This window comes from Protobothrops mucrosquamatus, unplaced genomic scaffold (assembly GCF_001527695.2).
Source record: "Protobothrops mucrosquamatus isolate PMUCROS unplaced genomic scaffold, P.Mucros_1.0 scaffold_152, whole genome shotgun sequence".
NCBI classification, from domain to species: domain Eukaryota; kingdom Metazoa; phylum Chordata; class Lepidosauria; order Squamata; family Viperidae; genus Protobothrops; species Protobothrops mucrosquamatus.
Genome location: NW_015386228.1, coordinates 198733 through 213300, shown reverse-complemented (window position 1 = coordinate 213300; position 14568 = coordinate 198733). Strand labels below are relative to the sequence as shown.

Below are 14568 nucleotides of genomic sequence, written 5' to 3'. Positions count from 1 at the left end.
GGGGGGGAGAAAGCTGTGAGTCCAATTTCCAAAGTGGTTCTCATCTTCTAGAACAATCGGTGGCTATTTCCTGAGCAGTGACTAGAATTCTGATTCATAATAAGTCATGGTGTATTGAATAAACTGCAGTACACTGGGTTCATACATAACTAAAGCAGAACCTATATCTTACAGACAACAATTATTGCACTCACAAAACAGGATAAGCTGAAACCATAGAAGCCAGATTACAGTTTAGCATTGTTTAAATCGAGATGTTAAAAATAGGTTATACTGCAGCATCAGTCAGTCCCCCTGTTAAAGAAGAATATTTTGCAAATTCATCTTAACTAGCCAAGAGTAGTTTTGTTTTTATTAATTCTTTATTTTCAATATATCCATCATTATAGCCATCTTCAAATTAAAATGCAGAGGAGTGGAACAAAAGAAATCAGCTCAAGAGACCCAGCATACACTGTTTCTCAATGTCTCCCATTTTCTTTCTCTAAATACAAACATAGACATGCACACACACACACACACAGAGAGAGAGAGAGAGAGAGAGAGAGAGAGAGAGAGAGAGAGAGAGAGAGAGAGAGAGAGGGAGGGAGGGAGGGAGGGAGGGAGGGAAGTAAATGATTTTGAATTGCTTAGGCCTTTGAATATCTTGGGCACTACTTGAAACTTTGCCTGGATATAGATCAGCACCCTGTGTAGTTTTTATAAAGATGAGATCTCTTGCTATCTATAGCAAATCTTGAAAAGCAGCTTTGTGGCAACAATCAGAACCAGCAGATGATTTCAAGCAGTTTTCAAAGGCAACCCCATACTGAGCACATTGCAGGAATCCAAGTAAGGCATAACTAAGGCATGTATCATTCTGGCTGGATCTGATATTGCTGGAAATAGTTTTAGCATCTTTGTTCTTATCACAGAAAAGCCATTAAGCAAAGAACAAAGCAACAGCTTACACAATATCCTTTGATTTTTGTCCTAATGTAAAACCTATGCACAGGACAGAAAGCCACCATCCACACAAACATAGCAAAATAGACTAGCTCCACGTGGCAAAGGAGTGAGACAAGGCTTTCCCCTTATTTATGTTTTTTTAATCTACATCCTGAATATATATTGAGGGAAACTAGATTGGAAAAAAGATGAGTGTGGTTTTAAAATTGGAGGAAGAAACATCAATAGCCTTAGCTATGCTGGTGACACTTCACTACTCGAATAGCTGAAAATGCAAATGATTTCATTGCACACTGGTCTTTCCTGTGACACTTTATGGAAATGAAAGTTGGGAGTTTGAAGAAGCAGGATAGAAAGAGTATTGGTATTTTAAGACAGTGATGTTGGGTAGTCAAAAAAAGCCAATCATGGATCCTAGAACAAATCAAGCTATGGTTCTTATTAAAGAGACAAATGGCCAGGCTCACATAATCATATTTTAGACATATCTGGAGCTCTCTTGCGAAGTCTGTAAGTTGGGGAAAAAAAGTGAAAAGAAACAGAAGAAGACAACCGGGTGTACGGACTCAATTACAGAAGCAATAGGAGCAGGCACTGTTACAAGATTTGAAAGTCTAGGTCAGAGAGGGATCATCCTGGAGAAGGTCTGTGTGTGGTCGCTCAGTGTCAACATTGAATTGATGGATTCAGTTATTCCAAGAATAATTAGGAGCTGAATCTCTGGATAAAGTTACAAGTCCCAAAATTGTAATCTCTTCTAATGGAAGGAGCTCAGATAAACAATGCATAACAATAAGAAGCCTTCTTTGGGGTTTTGTTTATTCATTCATTGAACTTGGCTTTTCCGAGTAGCCTCTATAAAAATGCAGCAAATCCATGCAATTGAACCAAAAGTCTTGCCATCTGAGTAAGGACGAGGATTGTTTCTTATTTTGATAAAAAAAAGTATCTGTAGCCAATGGGGTCTGCATCACGCAGGAAGAGGCTGGGATAGGCTGGAATTCCACAGGGACTATCTAAAATTAGTCCTGTGTAATGTGACCTAAGTGAAATGGCATAAAACAAAAGCCCCCTCTTGGAGCTGCTGATTGCTTAGCAAGAGCTGGGAAGCCGTCCAATCCTTTTTGTGTCTTCCCTGCTCTTTGTAACTATGGTGCCTAGAAAGGATCTTTTAAGATGCTAACATTTCAGTTCTAGCTTATTCTAGGGAAGGCAGGATTATGAAATACCCATTCAAGGAGTAACCAGGGGGTAGCAAAAGGGCCCCAGTAATTCTGTGTCTTCTTTCTCTCTTTTCTCTGTAGGCCTGGATGCAAATTCTCAGAATAGCTCTCAGGAGTTTCTAGTTCCCAATGATGTAAGTCAGACTTTGATGTGAGCTGCCTACTCTGCTGGGTTAATGCTGTGGTTGGTTGGGTCTTTTGTTTGCACTGTTGTAATTGTACCCACTTCCGTTCCTCCCATTTCACATCAGTATAAAAGCTCATTGGGCATAAATCCAGACCCTTTTTCATTCCTTTCCTCTGCTCCTGTTCACCAAGGTCTGTAGAGAGGGACTCCATTCCAATAAAAGCAGAAATCTACTCCCCAGACAAATCTTTTTCCAATAAAGGGCCACGTTTTGCCAGGCAACTATGTCAGAATAAAAAAATCCAAATTCTTTTATTGTTGCAGATGAGAAAGCTGCCTTATTCTGGGTCCAGCTATTTTTTTCAACTGGACTAATATTGTTTACTCAGATGGACAGCAGATCTGTGGAGTCTTGGATAGAGAAAGGGCTTTAACTTCATCTGTTACACACTTATTTTGAACTGGAGTAGCCAGTTAATTATTTAGGAATTGTCTTCTTGAGAACCTTGTGTTCTTCCACAGAACTATGGTCTTTGGGGAATAGAGTTAGGTAGCAAACGGTTTTTTAAAATAGAATTAATATGCTAGCCTTCTACAACAAGCAGAGGCAACTTTTTATTCCAGACAATTCAGCTTTTAATTGTAATTATTTTTTAGCTTTCATGACTTGCAAAAAATGTAGCAGGATACAGTAATTTCATTAAAATTCAGAAGACTTGAAAATTCAAGATCTTTTTTTTTAATGGCATTGTGTGGCTTGTTTGTTTTAAGATAAAATGGGTTGTCAAGCCTCTTAAAACATTTAACATATCTATTTTAAGAAATTAGTTTTTCCAGGATTGTTGAGAGGCAATGCACAACCCAGACTTTAGGGATAATATGCTCTCAACATAGAATACTTATTGGCAAATGGATTACAGCATTGATTCTCAGCCTGTGGTCCATGTTGCCACATGGGTGCTCAAAGGCTTAAAGAAATATTATGATTTAAATCTTGAGATAAGTCTTGGTGGTCTATGTCCATCGTCTGTGGTCACAAAAAGTATTTAAAGGGGGTCCATGGTGAAGAAAAAAAAGGTTGAGAACCACTGGACCATAATACTGCATTTTTTTTACCAGTTGCAGCTTCTGGGTGGTAAAGAAGATAAATTCAAGGACAAACCCCTGTAGGGTGCATTACAGGTGTCTCGATGAGCGGTGTCAGCAGTATTAGTTCTTGTGGCAAAATCCTGTTTCAGATAGGGTTACAAATAGCATATCAGTCAAAGTTGGGGAAAAAACCCCCCCAGTCACAGTCTCAACCAGCTCACTCACCATATGACGAGAATCCAGAAGGATCCCCAGGTTACAGCCTACTCATACAGGATCAGTATTTCCTATCAAAGAGAAAACACGGAGAGTCTGATGCACAAACAGCTCTATCTTGCTTCGATTCAAGTCTAGCCTGCTTTATCCCCTCCAGACTCTGATAGTCTTCAGATATCAGGACAAAACATCTCTAGCATAGCATAGCTAGTAATACAAAGAAGACTTTCATGTGGATATCAAAAACAAAACAAAAAGGGGGGCGGAGAGGGAGAAGGGAAGGAAAACAAACCCTATGGTATCCCACAGGAGAGTAGCCACTGGGCTGACTCTTCACTAGAACCGCCAAATGGAACCACTGAAATGGTGCTCCTGAACCTCAACTCTCACAAACAGTCTGGAAGGACACTTTGATCTCAAAGGCCTGTAGGAGGTCTAACAAGACTAAAAAGTAGGGCATTCCTCCATCTGGAATCTGACAAAGAATGAACTTGAGTGACCTGTGCTGCCTCTGTCCCAGGTCTAAGCAGAAAGAATACAGTGTTATTTATAACTCTGCTAAGAAAAAGAAGCAGGTGGAAAACCAATTTCTAACCTTAGTAATGTTTAAAAGTCCAAACTTCATCATCATAGCTAAGACCAAAGGTTTAAAAAAAATAATGCAGTCTATACCGAGGGGGCAATCCCAGGGAGGAGGGTTCAAAATTATAATTTGAGTTTTAATACAAACTGTGCTGCTGTTTCTTTCATGGCAGCCTAGTTGTACCATGAAGGGATTATCTGGAAATAATTGAAGCTTCAGATATGAAAGGAAATAAAGATTGTTGGCATCAACAGTTATTTGAATTTGATAAGTATTTGGCTCTTTCCTTCTGTCACAAGGTTCAGATGTCATTGCAGTTGTAAAGGAATGTAGAGATGACTTTGGAAGGGAGTAACTGCTAAGGGAAGTGAAACAGCAACTCAGTCCTGAGAAAGTGAGAAAGAATCTCAAAATAGTCCTGTCTTGATTCTGTTTAGTGTAAGAGGGGGGGTAGAGCGCGAGAAAGGCTTGCAGGCTTTCATGATTCTGTTACTACACCCTACCCAGTAAAGTAGCATTCCTGGAATCCTTGTGGGGCCCGTTTCCTGACCTGGCCTACCTCACAGGATTAGCAGTAGTGGACAAAGCACAGTAATCACACTGGAAAGTCCTAAGAGAGAGGAACAACAGGGGTGGGAAAGAGGTATGTTAAACCCACTTTCCAACAATTTCAGAAGCTTCACACTCACTCCTCTCTGAGAGCAAAAGCCATAATATCAAGCTAAAAGAGGAATGTGCCAGTTGCTCACCCACACAGCCAACCCAGCTGCAAGCCTGTTCTGTTGGGGAAACTGAAGACTTTATTCGAAGTCAGGAAGCATGTGGGTAGTAAGCAACATTGACCTTTACACAGCGCCCCGATTTTTACATGCACAAGGAAAAAAAAATGCTGGAATTTTTTGTTAAAAGAAAAAATCTTAACAAAACAAGCTGCACTGTTTTATTATTGCAGGTCAGTTCCTGCCACAGTCTGGTAGAAACCTGAACTACATGACTTAATTATTATTTTTTCTTTCCCGTTCAGTCTCTCGCTTGTCTAATAGAATGTGGTTCAGTCCAATAAATGTTTGTAGCTAAATAGCTTAAACAGCACAATCCTGGGGGCCCACCCAGCTACAAACAGGACTGATCCTATCCTTCAATAACTTCTGAGTTTGAATCTCAGAAAAGGACAGTGTCCCTAGGCTGATGATCCTGGCCACTTCTGTATTAGATCCATGTGCCTCCTGGCTGGTGTAGGCCATCCAGAGGGGTGCCATTGTTAAGTGTGGTGTGTTTCTTTGAGGGAATGGTGGCTAGGGTTGCCAGGTGTCCACTAATTGAGTGGACAGTCCACTTTTTTCACATTATGTTCACTATTTTTTTTCACAAAATAGTGGACATTTTTTTTATTCAAAAGCTTTATGATGAAATGGTACGTAATCTAAAGCTGTACAGTCTACTTTTTTTACTACTTAACACACACCCACCCCCGCTTGTCCACTATTTTTTGGAAGCAGACCTGGCAACCCTAATGGTGGCACCTCCTGCCTTGAATATAGCGTCCTCTCCTCAAAAAGCCTTCACTGGACCCAACTGTCCTAGGCAATTTTCATCCAGTATGTGGCTAGGTTACAGCTTCAGAGGCCCCTGAAAGATTCAGATTGTTTTGACTTACTTCATTCTGGTTTCAAACCAGGGCATAATATCAAGATGATATTGGAATTTGTTGATAACTTTGGTGTAGTCAGGAGAAAGGTGCTGTAATCATCCGGGTTCTTCTTAATCTCTTGGCAGCTTTTGATACCATCAATCATGGTATTCTTAAGGATTGCCTGCAGGGAGTAGGAAGTGAAGATAAAGTGTTCCTGTGATGGTTTTCCTTTCTCTATGATTGGGTTCAGTCAGTGTTGACAAAAGAGGGAGAGATTGAATCCCCTCTTAAGATTTGGTATTCTCACCTCTCCTGTTTAGCATCTACATGAGGCCCCTGGATGAGGTGATCTGTCAATCTGGGCTCAAATTATGCATCTTGGCCTGGGGCTGGCCAAATGATATAATCAATGTCTAATTCCAGTATGTAGAGGTTGTATATTCCTGGCTTGGAAAGAATGAGCTTAGTCTCAACTCTGATAAGACTGAGTAGTAATGGATGTTTGCACCTCCTGAATCTGGAGTGGTTTCATCTTTAGTCCTGAATAGGATTGTATTCCCCTCTCAAGGACTAGTACAAAATTTGTTGGTTTTCTTGGACTCATAGTTCTACTGGAAGTTGTAGCCAGAAAACCTTGCCACAATTCTTCTAGTATGCCACTTGTGGCCATACTTAGACTGAGAGGCCTTAAGACAGTCACTCAAATTTTGATCACCTTGCATTTGGACTCCAGTAATTTACTGTACATGAAGCTGCTCCAGAAGGCCACTTTATAGCTTAGATTGTCCAGAATGCAGCAGTGTGGGCAGTTTGGAGCACCATGGTATGCCTCTATAATATCCTTCACATGAGCTACAGTGATAGCTCCACATTCAGTTTGGGTGCTGGTTATCAACTATGAAGTGCTTCATGGCCTAGACCAGGGGTGGGGAACCTTTGCTCTTTTATGACTTGTGGCTGGCTGGCTCAGGAATTCTGGGAGTTGAAGTCCACAAGTCACAAAAGAGCCAAGGTTCCCCACCCCTGGCCTAGGATCTGGTTATTTGAGGAACCACCTATCTCCAATAGTTTGTCATATTCTAGATCCCTGTAGATTAGATAATTGATAAATAATTGATTAAATAATCACCCAGTTAGACTCAGAAGCAGGCCTTCTCTGTCATGCAGCTACTCTCTGGAACACAGTTTCCTGCCAGATTTATACAGCTTCAACCTGGCCTTATTTAAACAAGCCCATAAAACCTGACTCTATCCTTAGGCCTCTGGCTAGATTGGATGATAGACCCCTTTATGCTGTTTTGATCTGTGAACATTTGTTTCTGAACGTTACTTTTCTTTTTGGCAAGGTATTTCTTTGATTTTAGTGCCATACTTTTAGATTATCTGGGTTGTGACAGATTGGGATGGCCTATCAATTCCATAAATTATATTAATTTATTATATTGTATTGTATTGTATTGTATTGTATTGTATTGTATTGTATTGTATTGTATTGTATTGTATTATTATATTTATATTAATATTATATTATATTATATTATATTATATTATATTATATTATATTATATTACATTACATTACATTACATTACATTACATTACATTACATTACATTATTATATTATCAGAGGTCTTCAGACTCGGCCCTTTTATGACTCATGGACTTCAACTTCCAGAATTCCTCAGCCAGACACGCTGGCTGAGGAATTCTGGGAGTTGAAGTCCATGAGTCATAAAAGGGCCGAGTTTGAAGACCCCTGTATTATATTATAATAATTTCTCTATATTTGAATCTTGGTGGTTTCTGTTCCCAAAGTAAATACTACTGTAAGTAAGGCACTGTTTCTCACTGCAAGAAATACATCACTTAATGATTCAGTATTTTCCATGCACCTTAGTTCAGCAGTTTTTTTGAGGGATGAAATTCCTTGCACCCTTCCCTCCGAAAGATGATTCTTTTTTTTCTTCCTTAGCTCATCGGCTGCATCATTGGCCGTCAGGGGAGCAAGATCAGTGAGATTCGGCAAATGTCTGGAGCACACATCAAGATCGGGAACCAGACAGAGGGTTCTTCCGAACGTCATGTGACCATCACAGGGACACCTGTCAGCATCACTTTGGCTCAGTACCTCATCACAGCCTGGTAAGAGCCAGTACAGCCTCTGGGGGAGATGAGGCAGGGAGGAAACCTCATTTTCACAAATATACACAGGTATTGCTGCAGCTTCTTCCTCCTGTGTCTAAGCCCTGGGACTTTTAGATGGATAGCTTTGTAGGAACCAAATGGCGACCCCTTTGCTATGGTGGGTGAATTGTTAGTTTGCCACCTTTCTGCCTTTTATTTAGTAAACAGGAATGTTAAAATGTAACATCCTGCAGCAATCCCATGAGTGTCAATAGTTTTGCACTCTGTCTCTCCAGCCTGGATGACATCCTCCAATCTTTGAGTTTCTCATGAGCCAACCTGAGACTATTACCATTAGCTACAGTATTTTGGGCAGCTGTCTCTGCTTTCCCCTGAAATTCCCCTTGCAGCTACGAGCACCGATGCAGCCTTCAGTTCTGCTCAGAACAGGACTCTTGTTTTCAGTGTGGAATAACTGCCTTTTATCCACAAAATAACAACACTTGAGCGGAATATATGAAAGGATATTTGCCATGGTGTATGACAATCTGGCACTTGAGATGCTTTAAGATTTGGAGCAGGAAATAACTGTTGCTCTCTTTTTGTGCATTATGGCAAGTAGTGTACAGGCTGGTAAGACATGGCCTGCTTAATGAAGGATGCACTTTCCTGTTTATACAATCAGTTTTCTTGTGGAATTCACTCTGGCACTTATTTTATATTTTAATATATTTACATATTCAGAACCAAAGTAAGCTAAATTTTATCCTCACTGCCCCTCACCACTTTCATCCTGGACAGATAAATTGGTTTCAGGATGTGAAATTTAGATATTGATTCAAGCCATTGGTCATGGGCCCAAGACACATAAGTGCCTAAAATATCTTGGAATGCTTTGATTATATAAACAGGAGCTGCTAAAAGATACAGGATAACTTCCCTTGACATAACCAGCTCTGAACACTGATCAAGGAAATAGGCTCCTCTTATGACAGTAAAGATTCCTTACCGTAAATGTATGATCATAGTCCGGGGGATTCTGGGGAAAAAGATCTTATCCGGATGCTGAAATGCTTCAGAGCACCTTGTTCACTATTTCCAGTCTGTGTGTGTACCTATTCTGTTGCACATGTCATTATGCATGCCAGTAAAAACACGTCTTTCTGTGAATGCATATCCATATCCATAACCATACTGTTATATATGTATTAAGCAAACTATACATATTAACCCATACCTATGCATATTATGCTGTGTGCAAGCTTGTTCCAGCACACATTAGTACATATACTTCCAAGTATATGTCCACAGATGTCTGCATTTTTATATGTAAATGGGCATGCATGCACAGGTCTCATTCTTTCTCCCTTCTTGTTCTTCAGTTTAGAGACGGCCAAATCTACCTCCCAGACGCCCCCCGTTGACCTCGGCATGACTTTCTCCCAGCCCCTCACCCCTTCGCCAGCCCCAGCGCTGACAGCAGTGGCCGCACCTCCCCCAGCCTTGCTTGGTCCCCCCTATGCCATCTCCCTCTCCAACTTCATCGGCTTGAAACCCATTCCCTTCTTGACACTGCCCCCTTCCTCAGCCACGGGGCACAATGGCAACCTTGCCACCTACACGACCAAGATCTCCACAGCCAATGCAAGCAAGAAGGGTGAGAGACAGAAGTTCTCCCCATACTGAAGCAGGAAGGTGGGCTGCGGGGTAGGGAGGGGAAAATTTGGGGGACCCTCCCATGCTTCGTGAGATGGCATCAACATCAGGCCACTCCAAAATGAGATTACATGGGGGAAGACTAAGTATGATGTGAGAGGCTAATCAATTGTATTGGAAAGTAAGGAAATGAGAGAGAATATAACCTCAAGACAGAGAACTGGTTCTTCTCCATAATTCCTACTTGATCCTAGCTGAGAAGCCTGTAGTGGTTAAGACCATCTAAACTTAAGGTTTCACCTCCGTTGAACAATTACCGCTCCACACTCAAAATGTTCTCTCACCATCTGATTTCCTGTTGGGTTGTTAGGAAATCTACCAGTTGACTTAGAGAAAAATTGAATCATACACAAATTCTCTATTCCAAATTGAAGGCACTGGAGGTCTTGGGAGAGGTCTTATCGCAATTGTGGGAGTAGATGAGGCTTATTTGACCAACGGTAATGATAGAGTATATGCTGTGCCACTGCTATATCTCATGGATGGTAGTTTTCAGGGGGGGAAAACTGGAAAAAAAATCTGACTAATAAAGAAGAAGAAGGCATATAGGATTTAAATATGGCGGAACATACCAAGAAGCAAACTTTTTGGTTCTCTGTTCTAAATATTTCTCTCTTGATATGAAGCTGCTTATGTATCTCATTCTAACTATATAAGAATCTGATTTTTTTTTAAAAAAAATCATGGCTGTTTTTGACAAACACACAGGGTCCTGAATTTTTGCTTCCCCCTAAAAGCTGGGTAGAATAAAAAGAGATGGAAAGGAATAGGTTTTACCAGAGGCCCTGTCTTATTGACAGGGGGTTGCATAGCAACCATTGGCATATATTTGGCTTCCCTGCTAAAAATCTGGGCAAAGGCTAATCAGATAGTGTAGTATATTACTAAATTTGACTCTCCAGCACTGGCTGCCTATTCTACTTAGTCTCAATGGAAGACACCTACTCCATGGTTTTTTTTATGGCAGATACCTCAGGAAATCTCTTCTTAGCAGGTCATATAATAGCTATCATGCCATGAATGCATCTTTGAATTTATCTTATTCTCATGGGATGTTTTCTCCAATGAATGCTTACTAATACTGTGCAGTCCCTTATAGTTCAGCTCTAAGCAGGCTTACTCAGTAATAAAAAAAAACCCTGTTTACTCACTGTAAGCATAGGAAACTGCCACCTAATAGCAAGTCCAACTACCAGCCCTTTCTGGTTCTATGTTATCTCCTCTGCTAGCTGATAGTGGCTCTCCAAGGTATCTGACAGAGTTTCATAGCTTTACCTGGAGATGACAGGGATTACATGTGGGACCTTTTTCATACAGCCTTAAGGAATGAGTACATGCTCCAAAAAGAGTCCCTATTATCCCCATTTCTTCTTATCTATTGTTATTGGGAGGACATTTGTCAATGCAAATAAATTCATGTGAGCGAAGAGACAGGAATTGTAATTGATCCTGACCCTTCTGTCTAAACTAAAGTGTCATCCCAGAGATATCCAATCACATTGCTACATTTGGTAATTATCTCAATAAATTGAGGTCCTGTCTAGCAGGAATTCAGTGTAGCTTTGTCCTGAGTAAATAGTTACAGGTTTGCAATGTACAGTTAGTATACCATGCAGTCAAGGATTTTACAACCAAGTTCCTAACTGGTTACAAACAGTATAGTTTCTCCAAAGTGATTCAGATTGCTGACTCAAGTTGGCACGTTGTATTTATTAAAATACTATAAGGTTAATAGCAAACTGTTATCTTTATAAGGCATTGGATGGAATGTGCTTGTTCAGTGAATCAGGCTAGAAAAGAAACTGAACTTGCCTTTTGATCTGCCTCTCCTGTGGAACCAACTGACTCAGTAGTAAAGGGTTAGCCCAGGGCTGTGTGTAGTGTCTGCATTCAAGTAAAAAAAAACAAACCGAAATGTTTAAAATTCTGCATGGACGCAACCACATCCTGTGCCATAAAAAGTTCATACCTGACCTGTATAGAATATGCAACTATGCATACATATCTCCTTTGTGCATGGTAATTTTGGGAGAGGAATGTTTGTTTGTTTGCATTGTACCAGATTTACAATCCATGGGAGAAGCAAGAAAATCAACCTGCCCCTTTCTAAATAAATGCTAGTTCCCAAGCAGCACATCTTGTGTTTTTTTGCTGGATTCCTCCAGGAATCACAGGTTTCACACAGCCCTGATTATGCTGAGCTCACGCAATTGGGTACGATGCCAAAGGTGTCTGGGGAAAAAAGTTTCATTGGGTTTAAGGATATCTGCAGATGTGGAGCTTTGAAAGGTAGTGGCATCTGTTTGCTGACAAGATTATTTCATAGCCCCAGCATTGCTAATAATACATATTGGATAGTATAGAAAACCACCATGCATGTGTAATCATTGACTGTATGGTGGTTAAAGGATTGCCATCAACAAAGAAATGCTGTAGGTTTACTGAGCTAATGAGATAAAATTCTCAGATGGTATAAATCAATATGCATCCCAGTAGTTTGATTTCACAAGAAAGGAAAGGATTGGAGCAAAAAACAAAAAGGAGTGGGGTGGGGGTATTCTTATAAATCAATCCAACCAGTTGTCCATTTGGCATTGTACCCTGGCTGGTACAAATCTCTTTAATTTCCCTCTATCACTTCCTGGCAAAAAGCTCTCATCTTTTCTTGCGGCTCTGAGGAATTTCCCTCCTACCCCATAATCCCCTTTGGCTTATCTTTGGAAATGCTGTACATATAATTCTATATTTTCCTCCTTTGTAACTTATCATTGATTTAATAAAAATATAAACTTCATCAACTCAGAATTAATTGTTGTACATTTGAGTCAGGCAAAACCCAGAAAGTATTAACTGGCCACTGGAATGATTAATAAAAGGGGAAAAAGAGCAGATTTTGTAATGTTTTATCTAAGAGCACAGTGAAGGCTAGCATTGTTCGCTTTTTCTTTTCCCTGGCAGCTGGACTCCTGCCCTTTGACAGCCAGAAAATCAGCAGGTGAAACTTTTCTTGTTGTCTTGAATGCCGGAGAAAATATTGTTGATTAAAGTGCCACTTGTCGCCAATACTATGTTCACAGAAGACCTGCAAAGGGCAAAGATGCATCTCTAGAACATGTTGTAATCAATTCAGAATAACCAGCACACCTTAGTTATGTTGTGATTCGTGGTAAAATAAATCAGAGACTCAAGCTCATGAATCATACAAATTATAAGATCAAGTATTTCTAGATAAGCTTTAAAGATCAAGGTTAACCTTCTGTTGTGTTACAGGGCTTTCCACAAATCTGGACTCTACGACCTTGTGCACATAGCATGCTACACCATGAATATGTTGTTAAGTAAATCATTATTGTTGAGACATCTTAAGCCATATACTATAAATTGCAGCTACAATGAATGGCTCTATTTTGTGATCGTGGACCTTGACTGATGAACATAAAGATTTCCCTAATTTATTTTTACAGCAACACAATAGAGGAATCTATAGTGGGTTGTTGTTTTTTGTCTGCTTAGTACTGAGATGGGCAGCTTTTAAGCAAAATGTTGGCCATTAGAGAGTATTGAAAGGATATAGGACATTCTAATTCTTCGCTGCTACTCGGTGATCATTCAAATATTTGCAGCACAGATGTGTTTTTAGTCCATGCAAAGTGCCAAAACACATAAGCTGAGAATATACATCTGGTTGCAGATCCAATTCTCTGTGTGGAAAAGAATAGAATGGATGTCCTACAGCTCTGCACAGATTGTCATTGATCCCAAGCCACCTTCCCCTTTAACTCCAGCAAAAGAATTCAGTATGGGAACATTCCCACTCTCAGTAGCAGCAAGAGCCCAGCAATAGTGACTTCTTTAGTGGAAGGAAAGGGGAACATTATGTAGACATACTTGTCCAACATTTTAGTCCCTTTCAAAGCTAGCCACTTAATGTGGTATGCAAAAAAAAAAGTTTAAGGAAACAACCGCTTCATGCATTGCATTTTGTTCTTTAAACTTCTCATCTCTCTCTTTTTCAGGAACTCTACAACTCTATATAACCACAACCTTTTCCATCTTCCCCTTTCTCTTAACCTAGTCATTCTTTCTTCATGTATTTATTTTAATGATAATAAAGTATTAAACTTGGATGCCGCCCATCTATCAATGACTCTGGGCAGCTCACAACAATGAATCAAGGAAAATATAGAACATTAAAGGTAGAAGATGGCAAATGTAATGAAGCGAGGGTCTCATTTTCCCTCGCCAAAGGCCTGGGTGGAGAAATAGGTCTTCACAGCTCTTCTAAACAACAGTGGACTGGAGTCTATCGGACCTCAAGGGGAAACTTGTTCCAGAGGTCAGGCACTGCTGCGGAGAAAGCATACTTCCAGGATCCTAATAAATAACATTGTTCAATCAAAGGAACCTGAGGGCACCAGCCCTATAGGATAGAATCAGCCAGATAGATGTAATGGGAGGCAGGTAGTCCCTTCAGTATTTCTCTAATTTGTGTAGCTTCTCATCTCACAAGAAGTGACTCTGGCAGGGTACAACAAAACTAAAAGCATCACAAATTTAAAGCATTAACAAACTATAAAAGCAGCTTAAAAAGATTAATGGATGAAGGAATGTTAATAGTAAAGGTTTCACCTCATTCGTTTATCTTTCCCTTGATATCCCCAGGCCTGCCAGCATAACCAAGTCTTAAGGACCTTTAGAAGCCTTGAAGTGATGAGGCTATCCGAACTTTAGGAGTGGGATAAAATTCCACATGTGGCAGCCACAGAACAAAAAAAAGCCTGTGGCCTAGAACCCACCAAATGTAGCTGCCCTTTCTGTTAGATCTGGTGGCAGGCCTGGATGAAATTTGGGGTAAGGCTGTCCCTCAAATAAGATGGACCCATGCAATCTAGGGCTTTAAAGGTCAACA

The 14568-nt window shown here is 40.3% G+C and overlaps 1 protein-coding gene across 1 annotated transcript in view; it reads left to right on the top strand.

The window, feature by feature from the left end:
- Positions 1–13725, top strand: part of PCBP4 (poly(rC) binding protein 4) — a 57947-nt gene extending 44222 nt beyond the window's left edge. Inside the window, exons 11-13 of the mRNA XM_029284894.1 lie at positions 2253–2305; positions 7792–7961; positions 12618–13725. Coding sequence (XP_029140727.1) covers positions 2253–2305; positions 7792–7961; positions 12618–12636 — 242 coding nt within the window. The 3' untranslated portion in view covers positions 12637–13725. The remainder of the gene's footprint in view (positions 1–2252; positions 2306–7791; positions 7962–12617) is intronic.
- Positions 13726–14568: the final 843 nt, after the last annotated feature.